The 14,242-nt window shown below is 34.4% G+C and overlaps 1 protein-coding gene across 2 annotated transcripts in view; it reads left to right on the top strand.

The window, feature by feature from the left end:
- The window catches only part of ZZZ3 (zinc finger ZZ-type containing 3), a 50,483-nt gene that overhangs the window by 4,212 nt on the left and 32,029 nt on the right, over positions 1 to 14,242 (top strand). For both annotated transcript variants that reach the window (XM_004699315.3, XM_045291803.1), the window contains exon 3: positions 2,889 to 4,441. In XM_004699315.3, coding sequence (XP_004699372.1) covers positions 2,940 to 4,441 — 1,502 coding nt within the window. In that variant the 5' untranslated portion in view covers positions 2,889 to 2,939. The remainder of the gene's footprint in view (positions 1 to 2,888; positions 4,442 to 14,242) is intronic.

Genomic DNA, 14,242 nt, shown 5'->3' on the forward strand with positions numbered 1-14,242 from the left:
AGTTGTAGACTTTATTAGGTACCTATAGAATTATGTAACTTTATATATGCCAATCCAAAATAGAAAAGATATAGAACATGTTAGAATAAAAAAACTAAGAATTAAATTTTTTTTTCCAATACCAATCTTTATAATCTTAACCAGTTCAATAACTTTCCGTGTATGCAATATCTTCATTTCAGGCAAGAGTTTTAAATAGTGCTTTATTTGCTACTTCCTTAGCCAAAAGGATCATAGCTTTATTTAAATTTTTTTTATTAATAGGACCAAATAAGGAATTAAAAAGTATGCCAGTGATATGGCTAATTTAGTTGGTAACTTAATGAATGTATTTATTAGAATGCTTAGGTATAGTGGGCTTACTTTCCACATTTTTAAACGTATATAGAAATCATCTAGGAATTTGCTTACAGAAGATGCTCATGATACTGTCTTTGAGAGCACACTGTGTGTTGCAAGAATTCGAGATATCAAAAGGTTCTTTGTTGTTAAAGAGATTAATTTTAAATATGACCCACAAGTACAGGACTTGAAAACTGTAAAACTTTGGCTTTGTAGTGGTCAATTGGATTAAAAAGCAGTTTGAGATAGCAAAAGAAACAAGATGTTTAATCTTTCATATTATATAAATCACTATTTTGATATTTTAATTACTGAAAAGATAAAATAGGCTATCTTAGTATTATGTAGTAGTATATAAACATATAATACAAACTATTTTTTTTTTTACAATTTTTAAGTATTTCTGGGTACTACTACTACTTTATATATTTGATCCAACTTAGCCTCTCTGTAGAAAATCTATACAACAAGGTAAAGATTTTGCTCTTATTCAGATTTGTAGAAGTGCCTATTATTAGAATTAAAATAGTTTGAGGTCGATATTTCCTTAATTGACATTACATTTTAGAAAGTAAAGATTAACCAAGTATTTTTGTGTATTTGTAAAATATTATTTTGAGTCTTATTTTTGAACTATAGATCTGAATTATAAGTATAATTAAATAACAAAGAGGTACATTGTTTTCTTTATACATTTAAATTAATAAAGACCTATAATGTTTCAGTTTGAGATCTCTAGACATGAATACAAAAAGAAATGGACTTATGCTTTTGAAACATCACTCAAAGTGTAACTTAAATTTTGGCAAAAGTAGAAGTTCATGGGAAATGTTTGTTACCTGTGAATAAAAGTAATAGACTGTAATTTTGATGTCAAGATTTTTGTGAAAGGCAGTTACATTTAGTCCCTCAACTAAATACTACAATATTAAAAGATTATTGTAAAAAAAATGTTCTTTTAGTTTATGTGTGGCCAAAGCGAGCACTGTTCTTAAGTTTTGATCAATGTCCCATACGTACTATTCACTTGGTTGCTTTGAAATGCCCTAGAGCCAGATGATCTTCAGAGCTCGTTGTGTGTATCATGTAAGGCTAAAATTTTTGTTAAATTTTTGAAAATATGCTATATCACGAAACAGTTCAACCATCGTACATATTTTACAAGACACAATGGTTCTTTCTCTTTTTAAATGTAGTAATATTCTGCTTTGTCTTCTCTAATTCTTCATAATCTTTCTACTGTTAGATGCTTTCAGTTGAGGCAAAGGAGAAACTGATTTGAGGTGAGGGTTGGAATGACATTTGGAGGATTATATTTTAAAAGGGAGGCTACAGAAAAGATTGCTAATTGGCAGGGGGCGGTGGGGGTGGGGGAGGATACTGTGAAGCTTCACACTATGGTTATTATTAACCTCTGTCTAAGCATCCTGCACCCCATTCTAAGTTAAGCAGAGAAATAGTAAAGCACTTAAGAGAGCTAAATAGAAGAGCAGAGAAATGTTCATAGTTCCTTTATTCTGCTTAATAGGGGAAACCTTTGGAATATGTCATTCAAAAAGTTTATCCAAATGAATCGGGTCACTTTTTCTATTTTCTTTCCATTTTTGCCTTAGAAACACCAAGCATCCACACCAGAAAGTCTACTTATCTCCCAAATCACTCATTAAAATAATTGAATGCAGAGATACAGAGTTGAAAGAGAATGGGTGGGGTTAAATGTGTCCTCAAAGTCTAAATATTTGCTTTAGAGCCTTGTTCCCATTGTTTATCCTCTTTAGAATCCTTCCTCTTACTTGCTCATTTATAGCTCCATTTGACTGATTAAGGAGACTTGGCTTTGCTCTGCTTTGTTTGCCAATTCAAACTGGGTTCCTCTACTTACAAAAAACTGGACTGCAACAAAAAAAAATGCTACTGTTGCATGGTATGGTGTGTAGGGATTTTCTCTGAAACTCATTTTAGTAAGAAACAATATACCTTCCTACCTTTCAGGACTATTCTGGAGATAAAATGAAAAATGAAAAAGAAAAAAAAAAGAAGGGATGATTTCTTTAACACAGCTATTACACGAACTAAAGATTATTGGTTTAATAATTAAAATGTGATCCCATCTTTTTCAGCACTACATGTTTATGTGTCTGAGAGGCAGAGGAACAGTTAAGCAGGTTTGAAGTGCTGCTTTCACTTGCACTGCTTTACTAATCCTTTACAGCACTATCACTTCCAACTGTGTGATCTTAGAGTTTGTACACTATCTGTCTATTTCCCATTTTGAATGTAGGGTTGGGAAATTAATTTTCTGGGTTCTTTTGAGACTTATAGTGAGTCATTATATGTAAATCACATAGAATGGTTCTTGGAATGTAATTAAGTGCCAAGTAACTGTTAGTTGTTACCAATATCACTATATGAAATGTTGGTAAAAGAATTATACAATAGAATATTAATATTGACTATACTTGGTTTAAAAAGTTAGAACTTTGTACTTTTGCTTTAGATATATTAACTATTACCTTTTTCTCATTATTTTGTTTACGTTTTTGAAGGTTTCCCAATGAGTGGATCATGATGACCGTATTGTAGGGACTTGCCATAGTATGGCTGCTTCCCGATCTACTCGTGTTACAAGATCAACAGTGGGGTTAAACGGCTTGGATGAATCTTTTTGTGGTAGAACTTTAAGGAATCGTAGCATTGCTCACCCTGAAGAAGTTTCTTCTCATTCTCAAGTAAGATCAAGATCACCAAAGAAGAGACCAGAGCCTGTGCAGATTCAGAAAGGCAGTAATAATGGAAGAACAACTGATTTAAAACAGCAAAGTACTCGAGAATCATGGGTAAGCCCTAGGAAGCGAGGACTTTCTTCTTCAGAAAAGGATACCATAGAAAGGCAGACTGTAGAAAATTGTGAGCGAAGGCAAACAGAACCTGTTTCTCCAGTTTTAAAAAGAATAAAGCGTTGTCTTAGATCTGAAGCACCAAACAGTTCAGAAGAAGATTCACCTATAAAATCAGACAAGGAGTCAGTAGAAGAGAGGAACACAGTAGTGGACAATGATGCAGATTTTCAAGGGACTAAACGAGCTTGTCGATGTCTTATACTGGATGATTGTGAGAAAAGGGAAATTAAAAAGGTGAATATCATTGAGGAAGGGCCACTTAAATCTGCAGGAGTTGAAGAAATCACAAACTATTTGACTGTTAATGGTGTTGATAACAGTGATTCAGCTGTTACAAACTGTGATGACTGTCAGCCTGATGGCAGTACAAAACAAAATAGCACTGGTTCCTATGTATTGCAGGAAAAATCAGTAGCTGAAAATGGGGATTTGGATACCCAGACTTCAATATTCCTTGATAGGAAGGAGGACAGTTTTATAGACCGTAACGTGCCTTGCACAAATTCAGAAGTGCAGGCCAAGTTGGAGGACCACAAACTAGTAACTGCCTGCCTCCCTGCGGAACATATTAATCAGCTGACTGCTGAGCCTGCTAAAGGGCCCTTTTCTGAAATCCACTCATCTTTAAGGGATTCTGAGGAGGAAGTAGATGTGGTGGGAGATAGCAGTGCCTCAAAAGAGCGGTGTAATGAAAACACCACTAACATCCTGGATACTGATCTTGAGAGAGTGCAAGTCTCTGGAGAATCAGAACAGCCTTCTGTTCTAGACTGCATTTCAGCTCACATGATGTCTTTGTCAGAACCTCAAGAACATCGATATACTCTGAGAACTTCACCACGAAGGGCAGCCCCCACCAAAGGTAGTCCCAGTAAAAACAGTTCTCCTTGCAGAGAAAATGGACACTTTGAGGAGAATAATCTTAGTCCTAATGAAGCAAACACAGCGATTAGTGATAATGTAAGTGGGTCTCACATTGATTCTGAAGAAATTTCTCAGAATGGAAAAACGATATGTCGTGACTCTGAGAACTATGGAAACGAAGGCCTAAGTAAACCACCTTCAGAGGCAAGACTGAATGCTGGACCTTTGCCATCTGCCAAAGAGAGTGCCAATCAGCATATTACAGAAGAGGAAGATGATGATCCTGATGTTTATTACTTTGAATCAGATCATGTGGCACTGAAACACAACAAAGAGTATGTGTAAATATGGTAACCATGAATTCTGCTTTGTTTTTTATTCCAAAGTGTTCTGTATCTATTTGTAGCATTTTTATTATAGCTAAAATTAAGGATTTAGCCAAAATTTTAGGTTTCAATTTTCCCAACTCAAAACAAAAACCTTCAAAATAGAAAAGCTTTAAAATCCACCTTATTCTCTTCCTGTATAACAATCTTTTTTAATAGTTCTGACATTTTCATGTCTTAATTAAAATAGAAGTGGCATGTGGAAACCTAATGTATTTTTACTTTAAAACAAAGTTTTATAGAAGCTTTTAAAATCTTATATTTATTTTTTAATCAGAATTTTTTATTTTTAAAAATGCTTTATGCATTGTTTTGGACTTTACTTAAAGAAGTAAATGTCCTTGTTAACAGGAAGACAGTTAATTTTATGTGGTAATTAACATATTAGCAATAGTTAGTCTGTTGTTTAGTTTTTGTAAAGCATTTGACATCTTTTCCTGATGCTGAATACAAGAGGAAAATTTAAATACTACAGTGTCTTAATCTTTACCATAAAGGCACTTTAAATGAAAAATTCTTGGTGCAAAATTCTCAGTTTTGTTAGAGTGCTTTTAAAGTACTCTGGGCCGTACTACAAATGAATTGGAGATAACTATGAAGTTAAGTAATCTAGAGGAGGATTATAACTTACTGTCATAAATATCATGATCAGTAACAGACATATATGATCACCTTTATTAGTCCTACAGACCAAGCTTTTGAATCAGTACATCACTGTTACATTATATAGGTTATATAAAAATGTTTTGCTTTGAGAATTATGTAATAACTGTCAGATCTTGTTCTGTATCAGATCAGTGCATCAGATTTTGATTGTGAGACATCCTTTGCCAAGTATTAGATTACATATGGTAATAAGATGGCTTTTTAGCATAGGTTTGTGCTTAAAATATTCCTTTGGTTTCTTCTTTTTAGATAGTTTTTCAGTATTGGGATTAATAGTAATTTTTAAAAAGTATTTTATAAAATAGCTTCAGTGAAAACATTAGCATTTTAAGTTAAAAACAACTTAAAATCTCTATATAATACCTGTTTTAAAGTAAAATAAAGTACAGGGAGTAGATTATATATATATACATACATATATATCTATGTGTCTATATATCTAGATATGTTTTGAGGAAATTCTAAATACTTGAATGTGAATTTTTACAATATATTCTGTGCTTTGTATTGTGTCCCCCCCCCCTTTTTTTTTTGAGTGGGAAAACATTTCCATAATTTGTTATAGGCTGCTTTTTTTGTGAACACTCTCTTGATGTGATTTTGAAAGGATGATGTTCTTTCGAATAAAGCATTTATCTAGAGATAGTGGCCATTAACCTTTAAAGGTCAATGTGTTCCATATTTTATAATCCTTTGGAGCTGAGAATAATACAGTTTCATGGTTTCCCTAAGGTATACATAATATTTGGGAATTTGAATGTTGGTTGCCTTGTTTAGACACTTATTGGCTGACTTTTATGATTGGGTGACTATATTGGGTCACCCAATTCTTATTATTGGGTGACTTTCTACTCCCATAAAGAGTTATAGTCATGGAAACCCACAGGGGCAATTCTGCCCTATCCTATAGGGTCTCTATGAATCAGAATTGACTTGTTGACACTAAGTTTGGTATTTTGAGTTTTGGATAAAATAAATCATGTTTTACTCCAAAACGTTTGAAGATAACGACTTTTGAGACTCCAATTTTCTTACATTTCACTTTAAAAATTTTAATCCCCAAAAGAAACAAATGGGGAGAAATGAAGTGGAGGGAGTGTCTTGGTGAACATCTTCATAAGCTTAAGGGAAATCTGAAGTGAGTGTTTGATTACGGTGTTAGATGTAAACTCTTTTGTTCAAAATCCTTCTCTCTTCTCTGGAATCTCTATTCCTGTACTATCTCTTTGAGCCAAGAATTAGTTGGATATAATGTTTTATTCACGTTGCCATCTGAAAAAAGGACCACCATATCAGTGTAGTGCTTTCAAAGCTCAAGTAAATTTCTGGCAGTTTGAAAATTCTGTTCAAAGACCCTTGAAGCAGATAGAGTGCTTTTTTGCTCTGCAGACATGAAAGGAGCCTTGGTGGCACTCCGGGCTGAGCATTGGGGCTGCTAATTGCAAAGCCACAGTTCAAGATGGCCAACTGCTCTGTGGTAGGAAGATGCAGCTGTCTGTGGCTACAAAGAATTAGTGTGGGGAATCCTGTGGAGGAGTTCTCAATCCTGTAAGGTTACTTGAGTTTGAATTGAGTCAACAGTTGTGTACATGTACATACCACCAACGTTTTTTCCCTCTTATCCTAGAAAAGTTATCTAGATAATTGTCATTTGAAACTGAGAATTGGGCATAGCCTAAAATTGCATATCCTAAAACTGATATCTACTAGTAGGGAACGAGTACTTCCTGGTAGTCAATCTTTTTTTTTTTTGGTAGCCAATCTTAAAGATAGATTATTAATAGAAAATATTAAGTAGGCCATAGTTCCTTATTTAAAGCCAAGAGGAGATCACTTTGGTTGTTTTGTTTATTGCATTTGAGTTGAAACTTTCCTCTTTGCTAACATTGATACATCCCATAATAAGAATCTTTGTATTCTTAGCAGTCAGCCTGTAATGTATCCATCTTGTTTGCGAGAGTATCAGATCTAAGTTTATCTAAAGGGCCCCTAGTGGCATAGTAGGTCAAGCTTCCAGCCGAAGCCTGAGCAGTTCGAACCCACCAGCATATCTGTGAGAGAAAGATTAGACACTCTATTCCCATAACAAAGTACAATCTCATAAGAGGGCTGTTCCCCTCTGTTCTTTAGGGTTGCTATGAGTCCGAATTGAATTGATGTCTTTGGTGGGTTTTTAAATTATATGGGAGTGAAAAGATATTGTGAGGAAAGAGTTCATCTGTAGATAATCTTTGTTTTTTTTTTTAACATCTCTAGATGCCATCTCCTTTCCTTAGAACTTAAAAATCTACAATGTGCTTTCATATAATTTTCCAAAGGGATAATCCTACTCTGAGGAAAGGGCTATAGAGTACTTTTTTCCTAGGAAGATTCATCTATGGATTATTTTATTTGCAGTGCCTCAAAGATTAAGGGGTGGAAATTAAAAAGAAATACATGCTATTTCACAGCTTCCTGATCTTGTCCTTTTTGTTTGGCAATTGACTTGCTGTTTATTTTGAATCAAGTGCTAAAAGTTATATATTAAATGTTTAAGTTCTGTTTTGGAGGAGAGTGAATGTGGAAGATTAAAATTCTGAATTTCAATCTTCATAGCGTTGCTTGAAACTACAGCAAGTCATTGGAAAAATAAATTTTCAAATAAAAATGTGGTTTGGCCCAGCATTTGCATTGTGCAAAAATACGTCAGTTATATATAAACAGCCACTGAAGGATCTTTGCTGTGGATTGTAACTTCTCATGAACAGATTGGAGGGTCATGTGGACAGGATAAGAGGCAGTATACAACTTTTGATTCCTAATGCATAGTTAATTACATGTTTTACATTATTGGTTTAAGATAGCATGATGAGTTATGGGTAGAGATGGGATCAGATCTCTGGTCTTCTAATTCCTAGTCTGGAGCTTTTTGGACTACACTTGGCTACATCATCCACTGAGGGCTTATTCCATAAGCTTGGCTTCCTACCATGAGACCCCTCATGGAACAGAGTCTTGATACTCAATTTCAAGAATTTTGTAGCTTGAGTTACACTTTGTTCTTGTAGTCATGATTATCTTGTATTACCTATCATAGTCTCAACTTCATAGGTAAGTAACCTTTTTATGTATTAAATAAAATATTTTCCTGTGTATTGTTTTAAAGAATACCATGTTACTGTGCTTGAAGAAAAACGATGTACAAACAGATGAAGTAAAACTATAGTAGTGTGGTAATTTGACTTCAAGTAGAGGATTTGAAAACAATTGTTCGGTGCTTTTAGCGTGATAGATAGATGATAGATAGATAGATGAGAGATGGATAGATGGATAGCTAGCTAGCTAGCTAGATAGATAAAGTATCTGCATACCTTCCTAGCTCATTGGTGAAAGCTGTGGAAAGTAGGTAGGTTGACACCTGCAGTTTGCCATAAGTGAGGGTGGGGATGGAACTGCTGCTGTGTAGAATTCCTCTTTGTGAGTGGAGTACTCAGAACAGTCAGTGCACCCTTTATTTGTTTTTTCTTTTGAAAACTTGCGTGTTTTATTTCAACCAGCTAATGGTTTCTAAGGGTGATTCTTTGCTGTGGTATTTTTACCCAAATATAATTTAACCTTTGCTTTCCAATTCAGGGGCATCTTTGCAAAGAGTGATTGTGTGGTGATACTTTTTTCGCTTCACTATATAGGTAGTTTTCCTTAGGCTAGATGGTTTTGTGCGACTCTGCTTTGTATTTGCATATAATTTGTCTTTCTGTGTTCTGTTTTTAATATCTAAACATTTAAAACCAAAACACCTTTAAAGTAAGGTCAAAAGGGATGAAATTATAAGGAATTACATTGTAACCTAATTACATCTGCCACAGTCAACTTTACAATGTTCTCTTGTAGTAAAGCTATTCACATCCTTAGATTCACTGGTGGAGGGATTCAGCAGAAACTTAATCCATGTGGAGATGCTGTAAATGGATTTTTGGTTTCTACTGTCGTCCAGTCTTCTGCAAACTTGATGTCCAAAATTTAAGTTCTGATTTGTTTCCCACCTTCTGATTTGTATTTTATTATTTACAGTCTCTGAATCACACAGACCGGTGTGCTGAATTCATCCACATAGATTTAGTTGATGCCTCACTTAGATGGCTGCTTATTTGAAGACAGGCCTTTAAGACCTCAGACTTTGGTTCTTTTTTGATGGTAGCTCACTACCACCTCATTTTTCTCCTCTGATACGGCTCAGTTTAAACTAGACAGTGACAAAACTGGCCAATTCCCTCATTAGGATTTCAATCACTTTGTTGGCATGGTACCATCTCCAGTTTGTTATATGTCTTATTAGCAACCTGTCCAATCCCTTTGGTTGGTAACAAGCACCTCACATTTGCATAGTCCTACCCAGTCTTTTGGTAGGAGGTTACCAAGTTGATGAATCAAGGCAAAACCAAACTCATTGCTATTGAGGAGATTCCAACTCATAGTGACCCTAAAGGATAGAGCAGGACAGAATTTCCCCCATGGGTTTCCAAGTCTGAACGTCTTTACAGAGAGAACATCTCATCTTTTCTCCTCAGTATTATTAAATATGTTATTTATTTTTATTAAATGTTTTATTAGTAGTGAGTAATATTGGGATTTTTCCAAGTTTCTGATTTTTAAAATAAAATTAGTAATTTGTGATCACATGTTTACTGTTTATTAAAAACTGTATGTCAGATTCAGCACTTAACATGGCTCTCTTATTGAAGATTTTCTGTACAGACTAATACTCAGCTTTCTCTGTATATATTTATAATTTTGAATATATGTTGTAAATAGCTGAAAATGGAAAGATTTGTTCTGGGCTATATTATTGTAAATTACAGCAGACAACTAGCTTAACAGATTTGTAATTTACCTGTAAGTGAGGCATGCTAGATAGGTAATTTAGCTGTGAGATATGCTACCTGTAAGAATATTAAGTTATCACTAGAAGTTATTAGATTGTCTCTATTATATGAAATTGTATAGTTGCAGTATTGTAATAGAAGGTGTACTCTTTAGATGTCATAGTAGGTTGTTTTGTAGAACAGGTTAAAATTTGGGAGAAGAAAAGATTTGTATCTTGTTCTGATTGGTAGTCAGGATTGTTCCTAGGAGGTGATTGTGTAACGTTTCGAAAATATTTACAGTAATATAGTTATCTTTGGCTTTCCATTTAAGAAGGGAAACTCAATAAGAATTCTATTGCATAGATGTAGAAGAGCAGGCACCATGTTCAGTCTGCTCAGAAGGCCACTTAAAAGTTGTTTGTGATGATGGAGAAGGGGCTTTTTCTTCTTTGAAAGCTATGAGATACATTACTTAAAAAATGTACTGACTTTAAAAATTCTCTTTGAAGTATTTGAAAGTCCGGGTATTTAAATTCAGTGATTAATAAGAAAACTTTTTTATCCCTTATAAAACCAAATACTAACATCCAATGGCTTCTGACTCTGTGACCATATAGGATCAAGTAGTACTGTTCATCAGGGCTCCCAAGACTAAATCTTTACAAGGACAGAGTGCCTTATCTGTGAACTTTACTATAGGTTCTTAAAAATCACCAAGGGTATTAATCAAGGTTAAATACTTGTTTGCATAAGAATATGTTGCTTGTAGGAATTAAATTCACTGAAAGTATCTCAAGAATTTAAAAAGGGGTTTGTTTTATGTAAATAGAAATCTTACAAATACCCAAATGTAGCCTCATGAAATTATAATTTATCAGTATTCGAGTCCATCTCTCATTTTCATTTTTCTTTCTGCTTACTTAGGACTCTGCACACTTCCTTTTTTCTGTAGTTTGCATACTGGTGATTTACCACTGTATTTGTATTGGATCCAGTTTTGCATGACAATTCATTTTCAGAACATTTTCTAAGAGAAGCTGGTTACCGCCTAATTAGTGTATTGACTCTCTTGTTGTCTGGTGCCAGTTATCAATCATAGTTTGGTTTATTGGTTGGGGGGGGGGGCGTTGGTAAGAGGAATATTTACCTCAAGCCTACCCTTTTTACAAGGGCGTTTTCCTTGAAAAGATAAGTGTGTAAGTCAGGCTCTTAAAAATATGTGTTGTAGACTATTTGGTGTTTTCGGTGAAATTGTATTTCTTTCCAATAGTTTCATTGGCATATACTTCACATAACATACAATTTAATCATTCATTCATATTAAGAAGTTACAATCAATTTCAGAGTACTTTTCACCCGATGTCCCCTGCTGTGCTTCTACTTGCTGTCTCTACAGATTGACCTATCTTGGATTTCATATACAGAAAAATTATACAAAGCACAAACAGGAGGCAAACAGTATATAACCCAACAACAATGACCAAAAAAACCCATAAAAACCTCACTTGAAAAGAAAGTAGCAACTATTGAAAACATCTTTAAAATGGGTCAAAAGGAGATCAAATGATAAGGTGTTAGCATTTTACTTAACTACATCTGTTATGATCCATTTTACAATTCTCCCTGTCTAATAGTAAGGCTCTTCACATCTTTGAACTGTTTTCAGAGGGGATTCACCAGAATCTAATTCATGTAGGGACCCTGCAATGGATTTTGGACTTCTCCCATCATGTGTAGTCTTCTGCAAATCTAATGTCCAGAATTTAAGCTCTGATATCATTCCCTTCTTCTGATTTGGGTTTTATTACTTAAAATCCTTAGATTTTGCAGATTGGGGCTAGAATTAAGGGCAAGTCCAGATTCCATTTATATATTTATAGTTTATGTACATCTCTGGTTCACTTTAGATACATTATCATTTCATGATAAAGAACATTTTAAATCATTCCCCTGGGGCACAACATAATTCTATGGATCGTGTCATTAATTTAGCCACTGGTACAGAATTTATAATACTGTGGAGAATAGGAAATTATTACAAGTATTGGCCAGCTTTTCAGACCACAATACATGAGTCATAGTCTTGTACGGATTAAACTTTTAAGTGACTTCACACTATTTACATAAACAGTGGGAGTTGGTGATAGGGCAACTTTCAATAACAACATATTCACGAAGGCAGAACCTTGCCTACCATCCTAGAACATGTCTTAAGAAAGCAAGCAGGACATTAAAATAAAACACATGATAGTTCCGTGCCCCTGGTTATTGATCTCCTGGGTCACCAAGGACTGGATAGAAACTAGGTCAGAAGTGTCCAATAAGGAATACAGCTCTGGGCACATTCTCCCCTTGGGTTCTGTATAAATATTGTTAAGCCTCTTTTCCTAATGGGGAGGGAAGTTGCTCTGCCCAGTTTACTTACCAGTAGAATTGTAATTGCCTTCTCTGAGTCATTGATGTCCTGCCCCGACCATATGACACCCCCTTTAACTTGAATTTACTTGAAAATATAGTCATTTATTTATGGCTCTTGTAGGATGTCTGTTTATTGGAAGTGGGTGGTGACCTTAGCACAAAGTTGTATGGCAGTGACTGAATGATCTTCTCCCGTTTTGAGAAACTGACCCCACTGAGGTGAGGTGAGGTGAGGTCTCCTCTGTTAAGTAGTATTTAATATGTCCATATAAAGGGAGTCATATATGGTTCACTAGGCAAGCCCTCTACCCCATTGCTTGGGAGATTAGAATAAAAGATTACGTGACCTGAGATTTGTCTTGGTACTTATCAAATTTTATTCTTGTGAGTTGTACATTGCTGGTAGGAATGTAAAATGGAATAGCTACTGTGGGAAAAACAGTTTGTTACTTACTTCTTCAATAAGTTAAGCATAATGGGGAGCTAATAATAATAAGTACCAGAAAGAAGAAAATGTTCTAAGGTCGAATGTGATGATTATTTACAACTTTTTAAAATATGGTTGAACTGTTGTATGATATGTGAATTATGTCAATAAAATTGTTAAAAACAAGTTACCTAGAAATCCCACAACTAATTCTATCTCCTGAAGAATTGCAATGTTTATACAAAAAATTGTACATGGATTTTATAGCATTACTATTCACAATAACCAAAAGGTAGAAATAACCCAAATGTTCTTCAAGTTAGTTGATTGGATCAATGCTGTGGTATTTCCATACATTTGAGTATTTTTCAGCCATAAAAAGGATGAAGTACTCTGAAGTGCTGATAATAGGTTATAGCATGTGTGAGTTGTGAAAACACTGAAATAAGTGAAAAAAGATAGACATATAAAATAAGTCATGTATTATATGATTCTATTTCTATGAAATATTTACAACAGTCAAATCATAGAGGCAGAAAGTGGTTGCCTAGCGTGGAGGAGAAAAGGGAATGGAATTGACTACTTAATGGATGGATATGGGCCTTCATTTTGGGAAGATGGAAGTTTTCTGGATTAAGAGTGATGATAATTGAAGAACATTATGAATGTACTGTACTAGATTTCATTGAATTGTATCTTTTCAAAATGATTAAATAGGTGAGCTTCTTTTTATATGAAGTCTACCAAAAATTTTCAAAGGTCGAAAAAGAGGGAGTTGGAGATCCGTGGTTACCAATGAATGCTCAGGGTATTCACTAAAGCTAGGGGGGGAAAAGCTATTTGTATCTATTTTGTTTATAAGGTACTAGAGGGAATTTTCCCCCCACAAACTTTTGTGAGCCTCATAATATTTACAGAGCACCTTTATTTAGAAATTATATGTGTTCTGCATAAATCTGAATATTTTACAAATGCATTTTTTACAGTATTTAAAATATCTTGCAATAGACAAGTTATAAAATCCTGAATAATATACTTAGAAAAACTATAGGACTCAGCTGGCATTTACTTTTAGCCAGCTTAGGGATCTATTATAATTCCGTTAACATTTTAAAAGTGATTACTATGGTTTTTTAGAAAGAGCATAAAAAGGACTTAGGAAATTAGAAACTTGTGAATACGATTTGTGTTGTTAACTTGTAAAGTTAGTGATACTAGTAAGAATACTGATAATAGTATGAGTGCTGGGCAAAGAAAACTAATTGGGAAAAACGAAGTGTGATTTTAGGAAGTGCATGAGTAGGAATCATTTTGAGAATTCTTAAAAGATAAATTGTCAGTAAGGTTAAAAGGAGCTAGAGAATATAATGTATGATGGGGTCGGTCCCCCCCCCC

This window comes from Echinops telfairi, unplaced genomic scaffold, assembly GCF_000313985.2.
Source record: "Echinops telfairi isolate 266 unplaced genomic scaffold, ASM31398v2 ScPeMD7_443;HRSCAF=831, whole genome shotgun sequence".
Taxonomy (NCBI): Eukaryota; Metazoa; Chordata; class Mammalia; order Afrosoricida; family Tenrecidae; genus Echinops; species Echinops telfairi.